At 38.0% G+C, this 21,229-nt stretch overlaps 1 protein-coding gene across 6 annotated transcripts in view; it reads right to left on the bottom strand.

Annotated features, from left to right (window-relative positions):
- The window catches only part of ADAMTSL3 (ADAMTS like 3), a 172,573-nt gene that overhangs the window by 122,799 nt on the left and 28,545 nt on the right, over positions 1-21,229 (bottom strand). For all 6 annotated transcript variants that reach the window (XM_039722889.1, XM_039722891.1, XM_039722893.1 and 3 more), the window contains exon 3: positions 15,126-15,245. In XM_039722889.1, the coding sequence (XP_039578823.1) occupies positions 15,126-15,245 (120 nt within the window). The remainder of the gene's footprint in view (positions 1-15,125; positions 15,246-21,229) is intronic.

The following is a 21,229-nucleotide window of genomic DNA, read 5'->3' as shown; positions in this document are numbered from 1 at the left end:
GGAAGTCTTCAAAGGGCAGTGTTCAGAGAATGGTTTACATATTCTGTGATAAAAGAGATCCATTAACTTTGTGATGCTTCACCCAGCCCAGGATCTCACAGCACTTTACAAAAGCACTATCTAATTACACAGGGATTAACAAATAGGGATTAACAAATGCCCCCCTACCTTGAAGCCCTGCAGGGCTGAAGGGTGCAGAGTACAGTTTACAATTGTCTGGGTCTAAATTTGGAAAGCTTAGCATTTATCACATAACATGGGATCCAGCCCTCAAAGCCCTGCATCAACGCGTGACATGGGTCATGCTGAATACACGAGGGAAACTTGAGCCTCAGCAAGAGCCCAGACTCAAAAAGGATCTCAGCAGTGAGACACAGAGCCAGAGGAGTCACCCAGACTCCAACAGCAAAGGGGCACCATAAAATTTGCACATTCAGAGACACCACCTAGAAAGTCCTGGACATTTCTGTGAAAACACACAGAGGATGTCTCAAACCTACTCCTTCTTCAGGCCACAGATAAAACAGAGTCATAATAGCTGGCCAATTTTTAAGCCATCCATTTTATGGCTGGCAAACTCTTATCTCAATTCAGCCTTAATAGTGATTTCTGCTAAAATGTGAGCAACCACAGAGTATCCTCAAATGAACTTATCTGCAAAGCGAAGATTTCTAAGCAGAGGAGTTCTGCTACTTGTGCCAAGTAGATCATCCCTTTTTCTTCTGAAGGTAACTGTTGCACATGTCACTAAGTTTCTGAGTTAGTTAATAAACTATACAAAAATATAAGTATTTCCAGTTTAAAAAAATACAAATGTTAAGAACTATAAAGTTATAGAAAAGCATTAAGAATAGTAAAAATTGTTTATTTTCATATGATCCTCTGCTTGGCAGAAATGTAACATACCAAAATCACTCCTATAACTAGTCAGAATTATATGAGAGCAACTCACTGGCAATACATCTAAGATAAACAAAACTCTTTTGCTTCCATGCTACCTTTTATCTTAGTTATGACTTTAGGCCAAAATACTGCCAGGTAAAGTAAAGGGAACAACTCAGGCACAGGACAGACCTGTCTGGTAATTCGGAATGAATACCTAATGCTGTCTCCCTGCAATGTTATCAAGGACCTCTTCCACCTCAGAAAATCTGTTCAAAATTTGTTTCCAAAATAAGAACAAAAAGGCTTTTTCTAGGAGAAAAAGCTCTTGCCCATGCTCCAGCAAGTTCAACTCAGCAAAAATATTTGAACACTTTTAATCACTCTTCACAAAAAGTCAGATTCAGCTGACACACAGCTAAGCTTTAATGTCTCATGGCTATGAACTGTCACCCTCCTGCCTGAAACCTGGTGCTTAACTGCACCTCAGAAATACAAAACAAGCCTGGACATCCTCTGGATAAAAACCCTAGGCCCAAGGGAAACATGGAATTCAAACACACAGTACATGGGGGGCAGAAGATTTAATGTATGCAGTTTATATCTGATATAAACCTTTCATGGCACCAAGCAGATCCTTCAAAAAAGTTTAATGTGTAAAACAGAGTCTAATTGAGCTGGAAATCAGCAGTGCCCCACTCTTCAGCATCCAGTCTCAGAGACAATTGAGTGAACTCAACCCTCTGCTTCTCCTAAGGGCACAATCCTGTAATCACTGCACAATCTGAAGCTGCAGCGCAACAGCCTTCAGGTTGTGAGCTATAAAACACCACACCTTTGCGTAAAGAAAGGGAAAACTGCTTCATGGTTTACATGAGACTCACTGGAGTCACCAGAAGAATTTCCACAGTGACATCCCAATGCTTTTACTTTCAGTAGTTTGACAGAAAACGTAACGCCAACCAAAACAACAGAGAGGGATAAAAGGAGGGAGTGGGTAGATCTGCATAACACCATGCTTAATGAAAATTGGAATTAAATTTTAATAAATTATATGTATTCTCAGTACCTTCTCCTTTTCATTGCTCACCCATTTTTGTGTCCTGTGTGTAACCTTTAAAGAGTGAAAGAAGCATTTTCTTGATCCACAGCGATCTTTCAGCATGGTTGTCAAAAATTTACCAATCAGGAGGTTCAGAAGTTGAGTTTTATTAACATTTCCTATTCTGTACAGGGAATAAGAGAAAGTAATTGATACCTTCACTCTTCGTACAAAAAATGAATGGCTTCAAGCAATTTTCATTTAAGAAATTATATCCTCTGGACAATACTTAAAACAGCAGGAACCATCCTAGTGTAAGCATATAAACCTATAAAGTTACAGAGCTATTGCCAAACCAACTTGAATAGTAAATGGATGCATTTGCATTCCAGTTCACTGGCAAAAAATGGCTGGAAATTTTCTTCATCTATGCATGTCATCCATGAAATGCTGGGTTAACGGAAGGAATTTTATTTCAAACAAATAGGTTAACAACTGTAAGAATTGCTAAGAAAAATTATTGTAACAAGGAAAAAAAAGAAGCCAAATGAGCAATGCACAAATACCTCAGCAAGTAACACAGGTTAGGGATGTCCCTCAATCCACTATAATTTCATATGTTACTTTAATAAATATTTACTAAAGCACACAAATTAACATGCAAAAACTAGTTAAACATTGGTGATACCATTTCTGATTGTCAATGTGTTAAACAACTCAAATACCTGTGCATGACCAGCACAGCATGCATTTCCCCACAACTGGTACTCCAAAAAATGAAGTTCAAGAATGGAGCTCCTGAGGCTCCAAGTAAAGACTTGTGGCAGCATCAAATTTCTCTTTTATAAAATAACCCAAAGACAACAGTACACATGAAAGAGTAAATACTCCACATGGTTTAACTGAGTACACAATCTCCATCTCCAGCTGTACAGATAACAGGGACACAGCCAGTTCGGTCTGCAGTACAAGCACAGGATCAGACCCAAACAAGCAATAGTTTATGCAGACACCTAGCAGTTTTAGATGTAAAGATCTGTCAGTTAGACCCCCTCTCCCTTTTTAAATCCCATTATATTTTTTCTTGCTTTTTTCCATCCATATTTTTCCATATTCTAAATTCACAGCAATGGGGCAACCTCACCTGAGACTGTGGTGCTAACATCATGCTTCCCCTTAACATAATGTTTGCTTTAGGTAGACACTTTGTTGCATTACTTATAGTCTGGAAAATGTTAAAATTATTCTAGTAGGAACTCAGCTGTCTGTGCCTGGGGAGACCCATCAGGCTACTGGAGTGCTTGGGGACTTGCCTGCAAAACACACGGCATGGGCTGGGCAGAAGAGTCAGGCAAGAACTAAGATCAATGACATCAGACAATGGCAGCTACTCCAAAAGCAAAGCAGTATTCAAGAAACTCAGTCTGAAGGTCTTTGAGTTAACTGTTAATATCCTATAACCAATAACACCAATTAGTGACACCAGCCTGCAGACAAATCAACTTCCTCCTTGTCAGCTGCAGCCATTTCAGATCTCGTGTTTCCACCTCCCAATCCAAGCTGCTACCAAAGTGCAGCTGCAAAAGTCATCTCTCCTCCTTCTCTAGGTCCATCTTCTCCTGGATTCTGTTGGGCCCCTGCCAAGTCATATTCAAGTTGCTTGTCTTCACCTACATGATCTTGCACAGCAATAAATAATATAAAAATGACCACAATGTGCTGAGGAATTACTGAGTCCTTTCTAAAAACAAATGGAGGAATAAGGCCTTGGATTACACCCCTCTCCATCAATTACAGCCCAGTCACATTCACACCCTACATCCTCCTCCTCTGCACACTCCCTTGCCCACGCTGTCACTCCAAATGAGAAGTGCAGCTCCCCACACTCCCCCTGCTCCAGCATCCCACAGAAAGAGGCAGATCAGAGAGAGAAGCCCAGAGTGTCCCAGAGCAGAAAGGGAACACGTGCAGAACAGCAGAGCCCCACACAGAGAGGTTTCAGCAAACTGTCCCCCAGCTGCAGCCCCCCACCATGGGCTGTCCCCTGAGCTGCAGGACAGGGCACACAGCTCTGTCCCCCTGGGTTGCCCTGCCCTGCCCTGCAGAACACACAGGGTTTGACCCTACTTTGGGACACACAAAGGCAGCCCAAAGGCAGAAAGACTGGCAAGCACCCAGTGGGACTGGTGCAGCCACAGGGCTGCAAACAGAGCCCGTCTCCAGCTCATTTTCAGACCTTTCACCATGCCCAGGGCTGCAGGTGGCTCTGTCCTGATCCCTGCCTGCAACTTTGTTGGGCCTGTCCAGCAACACATTCAATTACAGCTTGGAGATTAGATGACCAAAGATTAACTGAACACCAAATAGAAAAAAACCCAGGCTTTCTTAGACATAAATCTTGCAAATATGGTTCCATAGAGCACAAGTCCAGATTCCTGAATATTTTATTATTCTGTAAAATCTTCACTGTAAAAGACTGCATATACTTGAAATTTGCAAAGGTAGCAGCTTAAGTTATTTCTAGTCAGCTCATAAAAATCTGTCTTTAGCACTTTTTTCCTAAGAAGAAAGAAAGAAACCCAGACATACTCTAAGCTTAGTGAAAAGATAAGACCCTGGATATAATACCAATATGACTTCACCTTTTATTTTTTAAGGGTTCGAAACAATACTGGATGAAAGTTTATATGTAAGCATGAGGGATCTGCCAAAAAGAAAGTGAAAACCCAGCAAATTATATTTCAGACACCTTAACATATTATGCACCATACATGCTGTCAGCCTCACTGTCCTTCCCTTTGCTGTAGGCCGAATGCTTGAATACCAATCTTATTAAACTACAACTCTGAATTTATCCACTATATATAACATTCCAGATGTCGTACCAGCTGGGAACAGGCCCTTAGGCCATCTTTGGTTGATCTCTGAGTCGCTTTCCAGCTTTTGCCAGGCATTCATCCAAAAATATGAAGGAAAGTGCTAAAAACAGATGTCAGAGTTAATGTTTTTTCTTTTTTTTTTTCCTTCACGGTAGGAAATACAGAAAACTTGCACCCTACACCTATTCTATGAAATATGAATGGTGTCAAAGAACCACAAGTTAATTTTAAATTAAATCACAATGTAGAAGAGTTAATTTTAACATTATTTTTCTGACAACAGGCCAGCCTCCATCAGTCTATTCTTTGAAAATATTATGTGGTCATTTGGATTTTTTCATTAAGTTGGAAAATCTTCTGATGTCGTCAATCTGCAAAAATGGGTTTGAGATGCTCATTTAAGGAAAATAATGGTTAAAATGTAAACTAGATTGATTGCAATTCATGGTAAGCTTTGTGACAAGGCTGGAGTAATGGGAGTTATGAAATCAGTACACATCTGAGCTATGAAAGGGGAAGACCTGTTGGCCCCATCATATTACAACAAATTATTTCAACTTCCACTCACTGCAATAAGAGCAGGAGATGTTCAGACCTTCCCAAGAGATGCTGTCTCTCTTTGGGGTCCTCACAGGAGTTTAAGCATGGAGTTTCAAAGATCAGGGCTGGGAAGGAGGTCGTGGTCCTGCTGACACTTTGGAACGTGTGCCCCTTCACTCATGGGGCAGCTCTGACGTACCTGGGAGTCCTCACAAGAATTATGCACGTGCAGAAGTGCCTGGGCTGTAGACTCCAAGGTCTGTGCAAGAGGTAATCTGTTTTATCTGCTCTAGACAGGGCTCCAAATCTTCTCTCCACACACACCAGAATATTAACAAACATATGCAGAACCAATTGTCAAAGCCCTCGTGGTGCTGCCCACAGAGCCTCCCCTCAGCATGCAAGACCTTGGTCTCTGGCACAGCAAAGTACAGGAGATCATTTCCATTATAACCACACCTTACAAGGATGATCTTCTCTTTTGTCCCTAAAGACATCCCTTTTAATATTAATTTTGGGGCAATGGTCTTCATTTAAAGTCACTTAAGTGTATTGAAAAAGGACTTTTCTTAAGAAATATTTTCACCCTCCTTTTCTTGCCTCGCATTCATTAGAATGCAGAGCTGAAAGTATGAGAAAAACAGACTATCCTATAGCCTCAATATTGAAGAAGCAGGAGAAGAATGAACATTAACTGGCAAGTTCACTGTAAAGTATAAAAATACTTGCAAAAAAAAAAAGAAAAAAAAAAGACAAAATCTTTTTCAAATGGAATAAAAAGGGCAGGACAAGTTTAAAACTTAGCCCTAGTATTTTAATAGTAGACTTAGGATATAATTCTGATTCATACACTAGAATGCAATATTGCCCTGAATAGTCACTGGAGCCAGTGCTCAAAGGTGGTAAAATTTCATGGTTTTATAGTCTGATATTTGAATATATTTTATGTCATCTATTAATAATATCAAAAAACATTCAAGCCAATGCACTACATTTCTTTTAAGTAAAGGTGATGCATTCCAAGTCTTTTTTTAATAAACAGTAAAAAAAGGTATTTTGCCATATGTTGTGTTGATGTTATGAGACATTATGTGAGCTGCCTGAAAAACCACAGCTTGTTTCTTCAGAACTATACCTAACACAACCATATTACTTAGACAAAGGAAGGTCACATATCAGCAAATATGTGTATTTTTAGCAAAGATTTTGCATGAGAATGGCATAGTAAATTACATTTTGTCAGCATTTTTTAGAGTGATTTGAGTACAATATAATTACTGAAACAGATCAAATGTTTTGAACACAGGATTCATTTCAGCATTCATGGTGTCTAAATAGGTTTGCTTGTATAAATCACAGCAAATTCTGTGATCCTCACGAAATCCAGAAGCTAGAGAAAAAAAAAGTTCACTGTACAAATCTTCACACATCATTTGGACACCAGATTTGACAGAAATAAACAAACAAACACCAGTGAATGTGTCTGTTTGCAGAGAACTGAGGCTGCAATGCTGCTGGTGCTTTGCAGCCCCTACCCCATTTTTCAGTAGTTCCCTGATCAAACAGTCTGTAGTCCTCCCTTTGGGGTGCCTGAATGCAATCTGCCTGAAATCAATGGCAAATCTCTTTTTACAGTAAAAAAATGAAGGGCTGATCCAAAGTCTATTGGAATTACTATGATTTTTGGACTAAAGCCTAAATAATCAGGTAAAGGAGAACATATCTTGTATTTACAATTGCAACCATCTCCCAAGGGCTATTTAAAAAATTACAAAAACATCCCACATCATACAGCAGCCTATTACTACTAATTTTTCTCACCCATGTGCAAATACCCTAGTCTGCTTCATGAACCTATAAATCAGTTAAAGGGTTTGGTGCCATTTTAAAAGTCCTTTTTCTCTTATGCAAAGTAAAAATGTTAAATTAATAAAGGCGTATACCATCAAAGCACAAAAATGTCTTATAGCATTGTAACACAAACAAACAAAGACATTAACTACCAATGAGATAATTTTATAAAGCTAGATTACATAGGCTCTACTGGAAAGAGGTCAGGTTTTATAGTCTTAAGAGTGTTAAAAAAAGTCCAGATTGTTTCCAGTTCTCAGAGGTCTGGCTGCCTTTCCTTCCAGACCAAGAATCAGCATAACAGCTGAATTATCAAAAAACTAAATACCATCTACTCTTTCCTTGTTTAAGACCAGAGCAAAAAAAGAGTTTCAAAATGTTTGTGCTATATAAGCAAAGTGATTAATGCACCATCAGGCTTTATCAGGCTAAAACATCCTCTCACCATGTATATCTGAAGAATGACTTTCCAGCTCCAAGCACTGCATTTCCCACAGTACTTTAAATATATCTTTTTGATTTAGAAGCACTTCTCCACTGTATCTCAATGAACTCTTATTGATAGATGATAGCAGCACTACTGTGTAAGCATGGGATTATTTCTGTTACCTCCAGACCTTTCAGTCTTAATTTAGAAGGCTGAACCTAAGCCTTTATCAATGTCAAAATTCTTGGATAAGAACATGTACCAACTTCTGGAGGTTCACTAGGGGCATGAGGAGGTCAGTGGGAAATTCACATTGCATTGTATCAATCTCTCATGATTTAATCATTGGGCTCTTCTAAAGAATGTCAAATAAGCACCTATCTGTATAATGTTAATTCATCAGGTGTCCTGTTACTAGCCCAGTGTAGCACAATTGAGTTAAAGATTTTACAGTAGAATGCTTGCCCAAGTACACATCCTTCTGTCTGTTCCTTGGGGAATTAAAGGTAAAAAAAATATTAATAATTTTAAAAATACTTTTAATCTGTTGCTAGAAATTGAAAACATATTTGAAAAAACTTAGAATTATAAACATTACAACATGAAACACTGAATGTGAATTTTAAAATTTCAGTCTTTTATGAAAACTGTTCATGGTAGAGATGCTAGAAAAGCAAGGTACTTAGTATTAAAGTGGGTTTTCCTATGTAGGTCAACCTCAAACTTAATAAACATCAATTTGTGACCCCAAAAGTATGTCTAAGAAAAAAAGAAGAAAATCAGAAAACCCCTGCATAGCCTTTTATCTTCCACCAGAGCAGCCCCAATATCTGTCCAGCACCCAGGAGAGCAAGAATAAGAGAAACAACTAAAAGTTTTGGTCCATTCTCCTTTCTTCCTTGAAGAATCTTTCTGGGAGGTGACCTGGCAAATGAGGGGTCACTTCTGCTACCTGGGAATGCTCTGCCAGCTGCTGAGGTCAGTATCATCACAGCCACAGGAGGACTACAGACCCAGGCCAGTGAGTTTCACCACAGAATTTGCTGGAATAGGATTACAGCCTCTTGGAATGTATTTGGTCCAAATTGAAATGATATAAAATGTGTTTTCTGCAGAAACTGTACTATTACAGATTCCCTGTGAAGGCTGTTTTACTGCACAAGGTGAAGACCTACTGGCTTCTGTGAGTATGATTTACACACAGAGACCTCTGGCAGGGCTGGGACTGAGGCTGTAAGAGAAAACAAGGAAGTCTGTAATTCTCAGTGCACAAAGAAACATGGACTGCAAACAGCAGTTCCACGATTTTCTCTGAACAACAAAACCCTGAAATAAAAATGGCAGTTGGTGCTTTTAAGAAGTGCCAGTTCCCCATTCAGTTTGCCAATAAACAAAAGTATTTAAAAACACTTTTCAGTTCACTAAGCAACCTATCACACACAAGTAATGATATAATTACTCGTGCATATGCTGCTCACACACTTCCAGCCAGCAATTAGCCTAAACAAAAGTATTGTTTGAATAGGATCATGCCTGACTCTAAGTACCAGTCTCTCTAAGAGTAGTTTTGCCTGAAATTGTAAGTGGTTTTCATTTTCTCTTAATCCTTGCCTCCTTTCCCTCCTTTCCACTCCAAATCAGAAACACATTTCACTTGATTATGAAGCTAACTTCCATACCCCAAAAAAAACCAACCAAAAAACATACCCTTAAAAACAGAGACCAAAATTAAACCTGTGAACAAAAAAGTAATGGTATATATTAAAAAAGGAATATAATTAAAATATTAGGGAACACCTAACATCACCTTCAGTTAAATTTTCAGAGAAACACCACCAAATGATGACTCTTATCTTCACACAGCCTTACAAACACATGGCTGTAAACTCCTTAAATGTGATTATAAACTTGTTACAGACATCTGTAGGATTAGTATGGAGTACCACAACCCTGACCTAGTAATTTGTTACTTACACAAGATGTCCTAGCTAAGAAAATGGAAAGACTTGCAGGACTCAAGTCAGTGAAATCAGTGTTACTCTAATATCACTAGACAGAGTGAGTGAGGACTGCAAGGCCAGTCCTCTACATGGCAGAAAAGGAGTATTTCTAACACAGTGCTGAAATTCCCACAGCCACATATTAGTGGTTGCAATTCTGGTGCTCGGATAAAATTAAGTTTATCAGTTCATTCTCCAAATACACAAATGAAACCACCAAGTGTTCCACAGTGGAATGTTTTCATTATAGAAGAATTCCTGAAATAGTTTGTGGCCACTTGAAAACAGTTTGTTTATTCAAAAAATATCTCTAAATGAAGAGCTAGACATTGAGATTGAAGACGTTAAGTCTTTTTAATAGTTCTGAATGTTTTTTTAGGGTATCAACAAAAATGGCTTGTCAGAGAAAAACAATGGTTTCAGGCTCCTGAAATCCAGAGTACTGAATCTTTATGTGCATGGGTAGCAAGTGAGTCTCTAACTACAAATCTTCCTCCCTTCCCGGGATTAGAGCTTGTCTTCACTGATGTGTTAATTTGCAGTAATGTCCCTTGCATGACTCATCCCCAAGCCTGAAAACAGCTCCATCTCTCTGGTGACTTAGAGGCAAACTGCTCGGCAAAGGAATAAAGAGGCTGAGCCTGGGAGCAGCAGCCAGCAAGCTGCTGACACTCACAGCCAGGCTGGGGCTGGGGTGCCCTTCCAGAGGCAGAGCAGGAAGGATGGCAAGCAGCAGCAGGTGGAACAGGGAAAGAGGTGAAATAAATTGTGGAAAAACAGCTGTCAGCCCAGGGGGACCCATAAAACAACTTCTGTCCACACAAGAGGTTCCTTGGTGTAATATGAAAGACTTACAGAACAGACACAAACAGGTATTGCTGCTGGACTGCAAACAAAAAGGTGGAGTAAGAAGTTCCATCAGTTTACTTCGATATTAAATTTTGAAGTAATTCAGATCCTGGGTTCCACTGCATTTTTTCAAATTATTACTTGAAATGTCATGATCCTTTTCCTCGTGAAAAAGCAGAAGCCAAGACAGATTACTTCTATTTGTGGAAGACAGGGCTTTAATGGGAATATTTTCCTGATTTTGGCATTCACTTTGTAACAAGGCACTTTTCTAGCAAACCCAAAGAAAGACTAGTTATTAAATCAACTGTAGCAGCTGCAGCCTGGGTATTACAACTTGCACATTTAGTTGAAAACAGACTGACCAGTTTCTACCTCACTATAGCTACACACTAATATAGCTATACACAAACCTGATAGTGCAGATTTTCATTAATATTTGTTTAGAAACATTAGATTTCTCTGCCAAGATTAGACTACTGAGAGCCATATATCTAATTCCAGAATCAGGCTATCCTTGTTGTGAGTTTACACTGGTAAATATCATAAAATTTAGAAGACGCAAGGTCAACCAGAAAGCTAACTGGTCAAGCAAACATTTTCTCTCTTTAAAGATAAACTTATTTTCTTTTTTCCTTCCCTTTTTTTACCCACACCCCCAAGAGAACTCTCAGCCAGCCAGCCAATCAAAGGGGAAACGAACTTCAAACACATTCAGCCCAACCAAGTTTTCACTGCTGTCCTTCTTGGTGGTCCGTCATATGGAATGGTTTTAATACTTGGAAGCAATACCTCAAGTGTCAGAAAACAAGAACATTTTATTTCTGCAAGAAAGCTTTCCAGTACTACTAGTATTTTGGAAAAGAAAAAAATTCCTTGTAGTAGATTAAAAGGTGAAAAGCCAAAAGAAATCAGAAAGAATACTAGGAAACTGTTCCTTATGGCAAGGTTCAACATGTATCTCAAAGCTGGAGAAAGGGCTATTACGTGTATATTCATTTCATAATTTAATTTATTTTATTTAATTTTCAGACATTTATTCAGTTATTTAATTATTTCCATGAATGGTAAGGGGGGCCATATTTTTTTTAATCTCAAATTTCTAACAGCAGTTGAAGTCTTTGGCTATGCATCAAAATCTATTTGGTACCAAGTACAGTTTAAATTGCATTGACTCAGTAGAATCTCAGAAATGAAGGATGCAATGCACTGTTACAAGACATCATGTGGTGAACAATACAGAAGCCTTTAGAAAATGTTCAATTTAAACATTGCTACATTTCTGTCCTTTGGGATCCCTCAAGTACTTGCTTTGAATCACTGTTTTTCTGTGAAGATATAGCAATAAATGTGTCAAAACTATGATGTCCCACTCTGCTCAGATGTCACCCCAGTGAATCAGTGTCAAATCAGATCTTTAAAGGTATTTTTTATTATAGAAGTGGTAAAAAAGATATTCATTGAATTTTGAAAATATCTAGCCAAAGAATTTCATCTGCATGTAATTCTTAAATACACATAGAGCAACAAAATATGCAAAGAGGTTAGTGCAGTCCTGTACAAAAATGAGAGCACAGTCCTGCCAGATTAAACCAGAACAAAATGTACTATCTTGCATGTACAACATGAATCCATGTGTAATTCTGCTGGGCTAGAGCAGAGTACAGTGTGTTCCTGTTAATATTTACTCATCTTTCATTTCAAACTGTAAGCTTGTCATTTCAGATAGCAAATACTTTTGAATATTTAAGTAACAGCTAGTTCTATTTTACTGAGATTACTTACTAACAAAGGAATGAATGATTCTGATTAAACTGGCTCCCTGCTTGAAAAATATCACACACAACAGCCAAAGAAAACCCCTTTGAAACATTCCTGTGTTTGGAGGATGTAAGGAAACTAATCTTGGATCATGACGATGATGATGCTGCTATATAAAAATATTATCCATCTCTCACTGGAAATTTTACTGACCTGGAGAAAGGAGCAGTACAAGGGGGAAAAGGGCATATTTGGGGAGATAGGGATAGATGGCTTTCCTGCAAGTGCCAAAAAACAGAGTGTGTGCACCACCCTCTTCTCCACCTCCATACTACAGTCTCCCCTTTTATCCATTCTGTTCCCTTCCATGGACACAGGAGGAGGGATCACCCCCACAGCAGACCAGATCAGACTGATCTCGTGTTTTACTGGAGTCAAGTGCACAAGGTTATTTCAATTTTCCAATTTTCAGGTGTAACTTGGGATGTAAAGGAATACCAGGACTCTGTAGAGATGCCCACAGGACAATTCTGGACATCAGAGAAAAAGAAGGAATGTATTTCCCAAAGGCCAGCAGCCCTTCACAGTAGGACAAGATAGAAAATGAATTACTAAAACTAAATTAAGGAATCAAGGTGTGTGAGAAGATGCTGCTCTATTCTTTATTTATATGGTAACCTTCCAGTACTGATTCAATTTCTGTGCTGGATAGATTAAAATGGGCTTTCAATGTATACATATATATATATATATATTTCTCTATTTTTATTCACCTGTGTCTTCTTATTACATTTATCATGTATCAAACATATCCATTCCAGCTTATAAAAAATCAAGAGATTACCCAATGAAGGATTTTCACTATCTGGTTTTAAGACTTCAATCCATTCATACTAGTAAGTGTCATAAGAAAGAGTTGAATGAAGCACAGAAAACAAAAAGATCTAGTTTTCTTACCCAGTTTGACCATGATATAATTGAGTTTTATATTAACATTTCAGCCAAAGTATAATTATAATTGTGTATTATTAAAAACTTATGATTAATTTCCTATAAAATTAGGGAAAATCTTTTTATTCACCAAAGAAATCCTGGTTTACTTGCAGGAAGTAACAGATCAGTAACAGATCAGTTCCCATCTGCATTCAATGTATTTATAACTTTTAATAAATAATGCTTAGGGACTGAATTTTCTTTCAAAGAAACTTTTGCTACTACAGTTGCTTTTACTTTTAACATTTTGATGTTTCAGCACCACTTTCAGTTCCAGGAATTCAAACTAAATTTCATACTGCTAAGTGTCTGGGAAGAGCAGGCTTCAAAACTAAATCACATTTATGAAAGAACAGAAGCTGGCCATATCCTAGATCCAATTCAGATCTCAATGGAATTAATGGAAAACTTTCCAGCAAAAGGAATTTTTTCCATCAAATGGAATTGGGCTTTGAACTGGCTTCTGTATAGAGCTATGCTGGTATTTGAGGCTTTTTCAAGGGGATTCATTTTGTTTGTTTTTTAATCAGCTATATTATTCACATAGTACAAACAGTCTAGTCAAAGACTCAGACTAAGCCTCTATTATATTTGATTTATCATATTCTCAAAAACGTGCTCCATTAAATGGAAACTATTCTGATCAAAGTGTATAACCTTTATAGTGTTTTTCAACTACTGTCATTAAATGCAGCCTGAGTTGCAGCTGCATTTTACTGTCCTATAAGTTATTGCTTTGCCAGGTGTTTAGTCCAAGGAAGGTCTTATCCAAGAACCTTTTCTGTTGATAATCAAGACCCTCTAGGGAAGCAAAAGTATGAATTATTGAAAACATTTAAACAAAATTCAAATAGTTCACAGTGGCTCAGCATGCTTTCTATTGTAGCTTTTCTGCTTCCTTTTGTCTATCTAAAAACACTGTCAGTTTTTAGAGTGGTGAGTAAACTCACCTCAGTTGTCTCTTTTAGGATAGTGATGAGCAAACAGTTTTCTTCAAGTAGCTCCTGCTAGGAGCCCATCTTTCAAAATAAATCTGCCCATCACTGTCAGAACCACACCTTGGGATGCAGGGCAAGTCTGGCTCTTCTCTCACTTCTACAGGGAGTGTTTCCTAACAAACTCCCTCCTCTTTCATTAAGAAATGTACTGTAAGTGTCTATGAATGTAATTCAGGCAGTTTTGATGTGAAATTCAACTGACTCCTGGAACACATTGTGTTATGAGTAAATTTCCACAGCACGCCACACATTTCCTAGATTTACTTCAGATCTTTTGCCAAGATTAACAGCATTTCTTTCATGTTGCTTTCTTTACATTTATATCTATATTCCATGTTTAACATAATGTTTCTATGGGTCTGGAGAAAGCATTAAAAATTTTTAACTTAAAAAAAAATTGTTTTTTTCTAAACACTGTTCCATCCCTTAATCCCATTTGTTTCTTTATAATTCACCCAACCTTCCCTTACAAAAACTTCATGAACTAATACAATATTCTGACTTTTGACAAGCTGGAAAATGCAAAATCTGCCTAATGCTGATTTTTTTCCATTAAATAAAACAAATTGAGTCAAACAATTCACAGAAAGAGCAATCACTTCTAATTCTACATATTCTGCAGATGTAACTACAAATATCTATCAACACATCACTAAAACATTGCTGCTTTTATCTCCATTACACCCTATTAATATTTCCCAAAAGTGGTTTCACTTATTTATGAACCTAAGTGCCTTAATTTGGATTTTGTATAGTGTGCTATCATTCAACTTGCTATAAATTTGATGTGCCTTCAAAAGATAAGACACGCTCTCCATCTTAATCTGTTCCACATCAATCTTTATGTCAGAGTTACATCAATCAATCAATCAATCTCTGTATTTTCACACATGGCACACTGACCTGGTCATCATAGCGGTAAGTGAGGAACTGTTCCCCCGTGGTATCCTCAAGAAAACTCCCCTGTGGAGAAAGTGCAAACTCGGGCAAGAAGTATGCACCTTGTGACTGCTCTGCTCTTGTCTGTAAGAAATTCAGAAAGGTCACGTTACACCTACTACAAACACAAGTAATCTTTTAAAAAAACTATGCATATAATGACAAAATCTAGACATGAACTTCTGGAGGGAAAAAAAAAGTGTTGTGTTTTAAGGCATGGTATTTCTGAGTGGATATTTTGCTGTGATGGAGACATGCTAAATACCTACAGAGGTTCAAAGCAAAACACGATGCCTCAATTGCAGAATAATCTACTAAACCAAAGGAGCTATCTCTGGCTTATCTAACATCACTGCTCAAAGACATTCAAAAAGCAATGTTACACTTTCTTTTTCCTCATACACTTCACTAGAGAAACAGCTGCTGCAAGTAACAAGCTTTTGGTTAAATGCAACATATTTATTTTTACAGGAAGAAACAAAGACAGAATTATAGATTAACTCAGATTAGAAAATATCTTGAGGGCTCCTCTAGTCTAAAAGGAAGCCATGACATTAAGAACTACTTTCCTATCTTGCAGGAAGATATTACTGCAAAGAAGAAATAGGAATGACTGGAGTGAACACAGGCAGTGCTCCATATTAGTTCAGGATGCTATTCACAACTGAGGAAGAGCATTTGAGAACAGGCTGGGAAAGAAAAAAGGGCTCATTTCAAGCTACAGAGGAGTTAATTCTGTCAGAATCATAGCTGGTACCTCCAGCTGGGCTGTCTGACACCTGGGCCCTGATTAGAGAAACAGCTTTAGCTTGGAGGATCTGTGCTGGGTCAGCCATCTCCACACACCTGAAAAGTGCCCAACACACCCAGCCCGTGCTGGGCCAGCACCACCTCCTGCACTGGAGGCTTCAAGCAACCCAGAGATGCAGCAAATGTTCTGCACAGACTCTTCTGCCCTTAATCCTCTTGCATTTAACACTGCCCTGAGAAGCCAACTGGTTTGCATATTAGAGAAAATAAGCAATCATCTTTTGAATGCAGAATATTGAGTCCAGCTGTTGTAGTGAGGGCAGGGCAAGGAGATGAGCATTCCCTTCCAAAAGGTTGAAACCTTTCAGGGAAGAAAAAAGGGCCTGAAATGTTGGACATTTACCAATGAATAAAGTTAATAAATAGGGGTGTAATTAAACTGTGTATTTTGACATTTACACAGCAATTTCACATGAAAGCTGGCAGTTGCCATCATCCAGTTTCTAGACTCTTGGCTGAACTGTACCAAATATAGGTGCCAGCTAACGAGAGATTTCTAAAGCAATCAACATAATTTAAAGCAGTTTGTGGTGGAAAAGGAAGGTAAGACCTACTGCACTTTCTCTCTTACAGTACATTCACCTTCTGAAGCTCACAAGTTATCTCATAAAAAGCAGATGGCATGTCATTTGCAGGATGGTCTGGAGAAGCTTACAGGGCTTTTGCTTACTCTGTTGAGAGCTGTCAGCATCTCAGACTGCAAACTCCATCAGTCATGACAGCATCAGATTAACATACTTGGTTTAAATCAAGCAGTCTTCATATAAACTAGAAATAGCTTGCAAAGGACATGTCTAGACTAGGGTAAAGGTCATATTTCAGCATGCAAGACTGAACAAGATTGTAAAGAGGATTTTTCATCAGGCCTACATGAGAGTAAATCATATTCACACCATACTATCCTTACATTTCTGTAAAGCTTATTGCAGCAGGGATGTCCCTTCTACACTTTAGCCAACAGCCCTTATTTATGCAAAATTAAGTAATACAATATGGAGAACAAATCTACATTTGGTAACAACAGTTCCCCCATCAGGCCACCAAAAGAGGCCTGCAGTGCTGCTTCCTGCTGATCCCGAGCTGGCTGCAGCTGATGCAAGCCTTGACATGTGAAGCACAGCCCAGACATGAGAGGGGCTGACATAATCTGGCATCCTTCCCCGCTGCTTTCACTGGGCTATCGATGGACCCGGTGCGAGGGAATATGGCAGTGATGTAATCCTGTGATTTCAGCACAGGGCTAATGGATGAGAGATACGCATTCTAAACCTCGAGTGGCCTGGGTTGAAGCACTTATCCATTTCTACCTCGGTTTTTCCAGGTGTAAAACCATTTCAACATCTACCGACCTATCTTAATGGTGCATTTTTTAGTTTATATTTGTAGAATACTTTGGAAAAGAATCCTGTTAAGTGCTAGTGATTAATAACAAGATTTTTGAAAGGTTTTCCTAATTTACAGGCAGAAGAGAATCAAAATTACCCCACCATACTTCTTAGCTAATTGTATATATCACACTGTTGCCTAATCTCTCATAAACAAATTTGTCAGTAGGATACATAGCAATAAACTTGTTTGCGTTTCTCATCTTTGTAATTTAGACATTCAAAATACAAAGTCTTTGGACATTAATCAGTATTATACTTTGAATATAAAACATGTCAATAAAATAATTTTGAAGCTGAAATAGCAGTTTGAATAACATAAGAAAAACTAGAGGTTTCTAACACCTTTCTAATTCCATTTTCTTGTGAAAAGCTCATGAGCAGCTAGGCACTTGAGGAGCAGAGGAATGCTTGCTAGATTCAGGCAAGCAAAATCTGGCTTCCTAGCATGGAAAAATTCAGTGTAAAACGTGGATATTTTATAAGGTTACACAGGAGGTTACAATGGAAACTGATTGTCAGCTGCAGCAATAGGTACCGCTACCTGTCTGGTATAAGTCAAGTAAGAAAGAATACAGCCAAGAAATTAAATAAAAACCAAAAAAAAAAAAAAAAAAGGCACTAAAAGCACACTGTCAGCTGTCATGGCAAACCGATATAGAAACCGATGTCTTGCATCTGATAAACAACCCAAATTGAAAAGTTAATTTTTAAAAATCCAAATCTTCAAGTGTTCAAAGAACTCTTTTGTATCCAGTCACCAAAGCAGCAGAAAGACATTTTTACCACCTATATGCAGGCACCTCCAAATAAGCTGCATGTTCCCAATGTAATTTCATTCATACATTGTACTGAACACAAAATAGAATGTTTCCACTTAGTCCATTTTATACCCCGCTGAGGAATCCACCAACGTTCCTTATGAGGCTTTTATATTTCTATGGGCACTTTGGCTTAAACATAATTCAAATTTCAACAGTCTGTGGGTTTATAGTATATTTAAGATCATCTCTGAATGACTTAGCTAATCTGATATAAATTCATGTTTTAAAGTAAAGACTATAAGTGCAAGTTTCAGAAAACAATTACATTTCATGCTAGTGTTTTAGGTCTGTTTAATGGCCAGTTTAATCTCAATAGCTTCAAATTAAATGTGTCAAGTTACAAGTACACTTAAGATTTAAAGCAGGCATTTTAAACCAGCTTTTATGATCTTAAGCGTATGAAGACAGTAGAAGGTGATAACATAGCCAAAGCATATATAATGCTAATCACTACATAAAATTCACTGACATTAATATATCATGTAGCAAGAAGGTCTGTGTTACCTACTGACAAAAAAATAAATAAAAAAAATTTGAAACAGATCAGTGTTCGAAAATCTTCCTAGTCAATCAGGACATGTATTTATTAATCAGACACTGAAAAAATAAGGCCTTCCATGCTACATCTTTCCAGCTATGTGATCAAGGAGAACTATCCTGATCAGCAAAAGTGGGAAGTGTGACAGGCCCTGGGTTTATTCAAGCCTTTATTATGCTGAGGCACAGCTTTGATGTCAGGCTGTGACTGCTTCCTCACTCACCACTCCCCACCTGGGTGCTGAAAGACCAAATTACTCTTCCACTTTCAATTGCACAAGACACAAAGAACTGCCTGTATCCAAGCTCTGGTTTTTAGATCTCCTTCCACCAAGAGCTGCACGTTTTCTCTGCTGCCGCCCAGTTTCATTGCTCTGTAGAACACTGACTAGAAGCTGCTGGAGCTGAGGATTTGAGGATTTGATTTTATTTTATTATTGAGAGTCAGAGAAATGGTCACCGAGTGCTTCCCAGCCAATGCTGTCATTAGCAAGCAGCAAGGCTGGGAAGGACTGAGCTCCCACACACAGCTGAGCCTCTCCCAGGGACTGAGCAGGAGGTGCTGCTGGGGCACAACTTCTGGCTCCTTTAACCCAAAACTAATCCCTCTGGCACATTCTGAAACCACCACACAAAGCAAAGTACTTCAACTGCTCTTTATTTCACTAATACCCAGGATTCATTATCCATTGTTAGCTGTTTTCATCCAGCTTACTTAAAATTATCAAATCACTAAACTGTGGAGTTTTCCATTACTAAAAATTATAAATATTAATCATTGGTCATTCATTTCAAGTTAGAGAGTAACAATTCCATCCAAGGATTTAAACTGCTATTGTAATTTCAGATAAATTAAAAAATTTGGTTTAGTCTACAGTTCTTGTAGATAATTTGGTACTAAGGCCAAGACAAAGCTCAACCAAACTTCATAACAGCATGCTACTATTCTACTTAATCACAGCCACGAGGAGACTTGAAAGTAATTGTTCCATATTTACATGTAGACAGCAGCAGCTTTAGAAAGAGAGCTTTCTATTAAATCTGAGCTGTGAAGGTCAAGAAAATGAGACGGCAGAGGTGTAATACCTCAAAGAAATTACTTGAACATAATAAGAATTAAAACATTAATATTTTAGATACAGAAGAATTTTTAATTTTACACTTTCTTGGCACCAAGAACCACAAAAGTAAGAACTCTTCCTGTTATGTACACTTAATACATATAAACATTACCTAGATTTAAATCAGTCATTCCCTAATTAGGCCTGTGTCCTTGCTAAAATTGGGAGCATAATGAGATCAAAGTGAAGTAATGGAAAGATTCAGAATTATCTATTTAAAATGCTGAAAATTACAAATTACAAAATCACCACATTCTTCTTGAAACTGCCTCAATATCTTACTCTTTAAAAGAAACACAAACAAAATATAAAACGCCCAATCAACACAAGCTTTACAGTTATGCAAAGTGCAGTACCCTGCCCAAAGTAAATTCTGTAAAGAAAGGAGAAATACAGTGAAGGCAGTTTGCTTTCCATAGTTTTGTGGCTCTTTTATTAGTTCTTGTTGGAAGTGGAAAATGGGCAGCATTCATTTCCAAAATCATTGTTTTAGGGGGGGGAAAAAAAAAGAGAAAAGTAAAATGAGAAAAACTACCTGCATTCTTAATGACTTGTAAATACATGTTTGTCAGATTAATATGCACAGCAAGCCCAATCATATACCAAAATGTGTGTATTCCCTTTTAATTCAAGTTAAATATGTGTCTCCTGAGCTGCTGCAGCATTTGATTTACGCCCCAGGGAAGTAATATACCAGCTAAGTAGCAGTTTAGTTTAATGGATTTTCAAGGACTCCAATACAAAAATGTTAGATAGAGCACAGCACCCCAGCTTCATCGCAACATGAAAAAGTCTATTTCCAGATAAACAATGTCACACTAACAGTTCAGAACTTCAGCTATCTCCAGAGCAAGAAATCCTGATGAATAAATATGTAGTAAGAGCAAGATTAGCTTTTGTCATGGCCAAGATCTACAGAAACAGCTTCCTAATGCTAGACACTCTGAAACATTTAAAGACCCTGCAAGGGAACTGAGTTTCCACAGAAGCTGCCAGCAGCTCAGCTTTTCTGCAGACCTGGCCAATTATTTAATTATTAATATTAAGCTAAGAGGCCAGCATTTCAAATCAGAATTAAAGTATAAATGTCATTTCTCCCAGAAAAATGAAAGAGGACTTGGCTGAAGTGAAGTCAAGCACTTCTTCACAGAAGAATCCTGAAAGAAAATTTGGCTGTCAGATTTCATCAGGGAAGCCGCAACTGGAAGAATGAGACAAATCTGAAACACTGAGTCAAAAGCTCTGCTCGGGACTGAACTAAAGTAGGGGAATCAAGGATTGTTCTTCCATGTTGCATGCTCTGTATTAGTTAAAAGCAGACTTAAGACATGCCTGATTTAAGCCCAGATCTAATTATTTTTCCTCTCATCTCTCATTCTAGGCCTGCTTGA

Source organism: Passer montanus, unplaced genomic scaffold (genome assembly GCF_014805655.1).
Source record: "Passer montanus isolate IOZ18808 unplaced genomic scaffold, ASM1480565v1 scaffold5, whole genome shotgun sequence".
Lineage (NCBI taxonomy): Eukaryota > Metazoa > Chordata > Aves > Passeriformes > Passeridae > Passer > Passer montanus.
The sequence above is the reverse complement of the archived record's forward strand: the minus strand, read 5'-3'. Positions and strand labels throughout refer to the sequence as shown.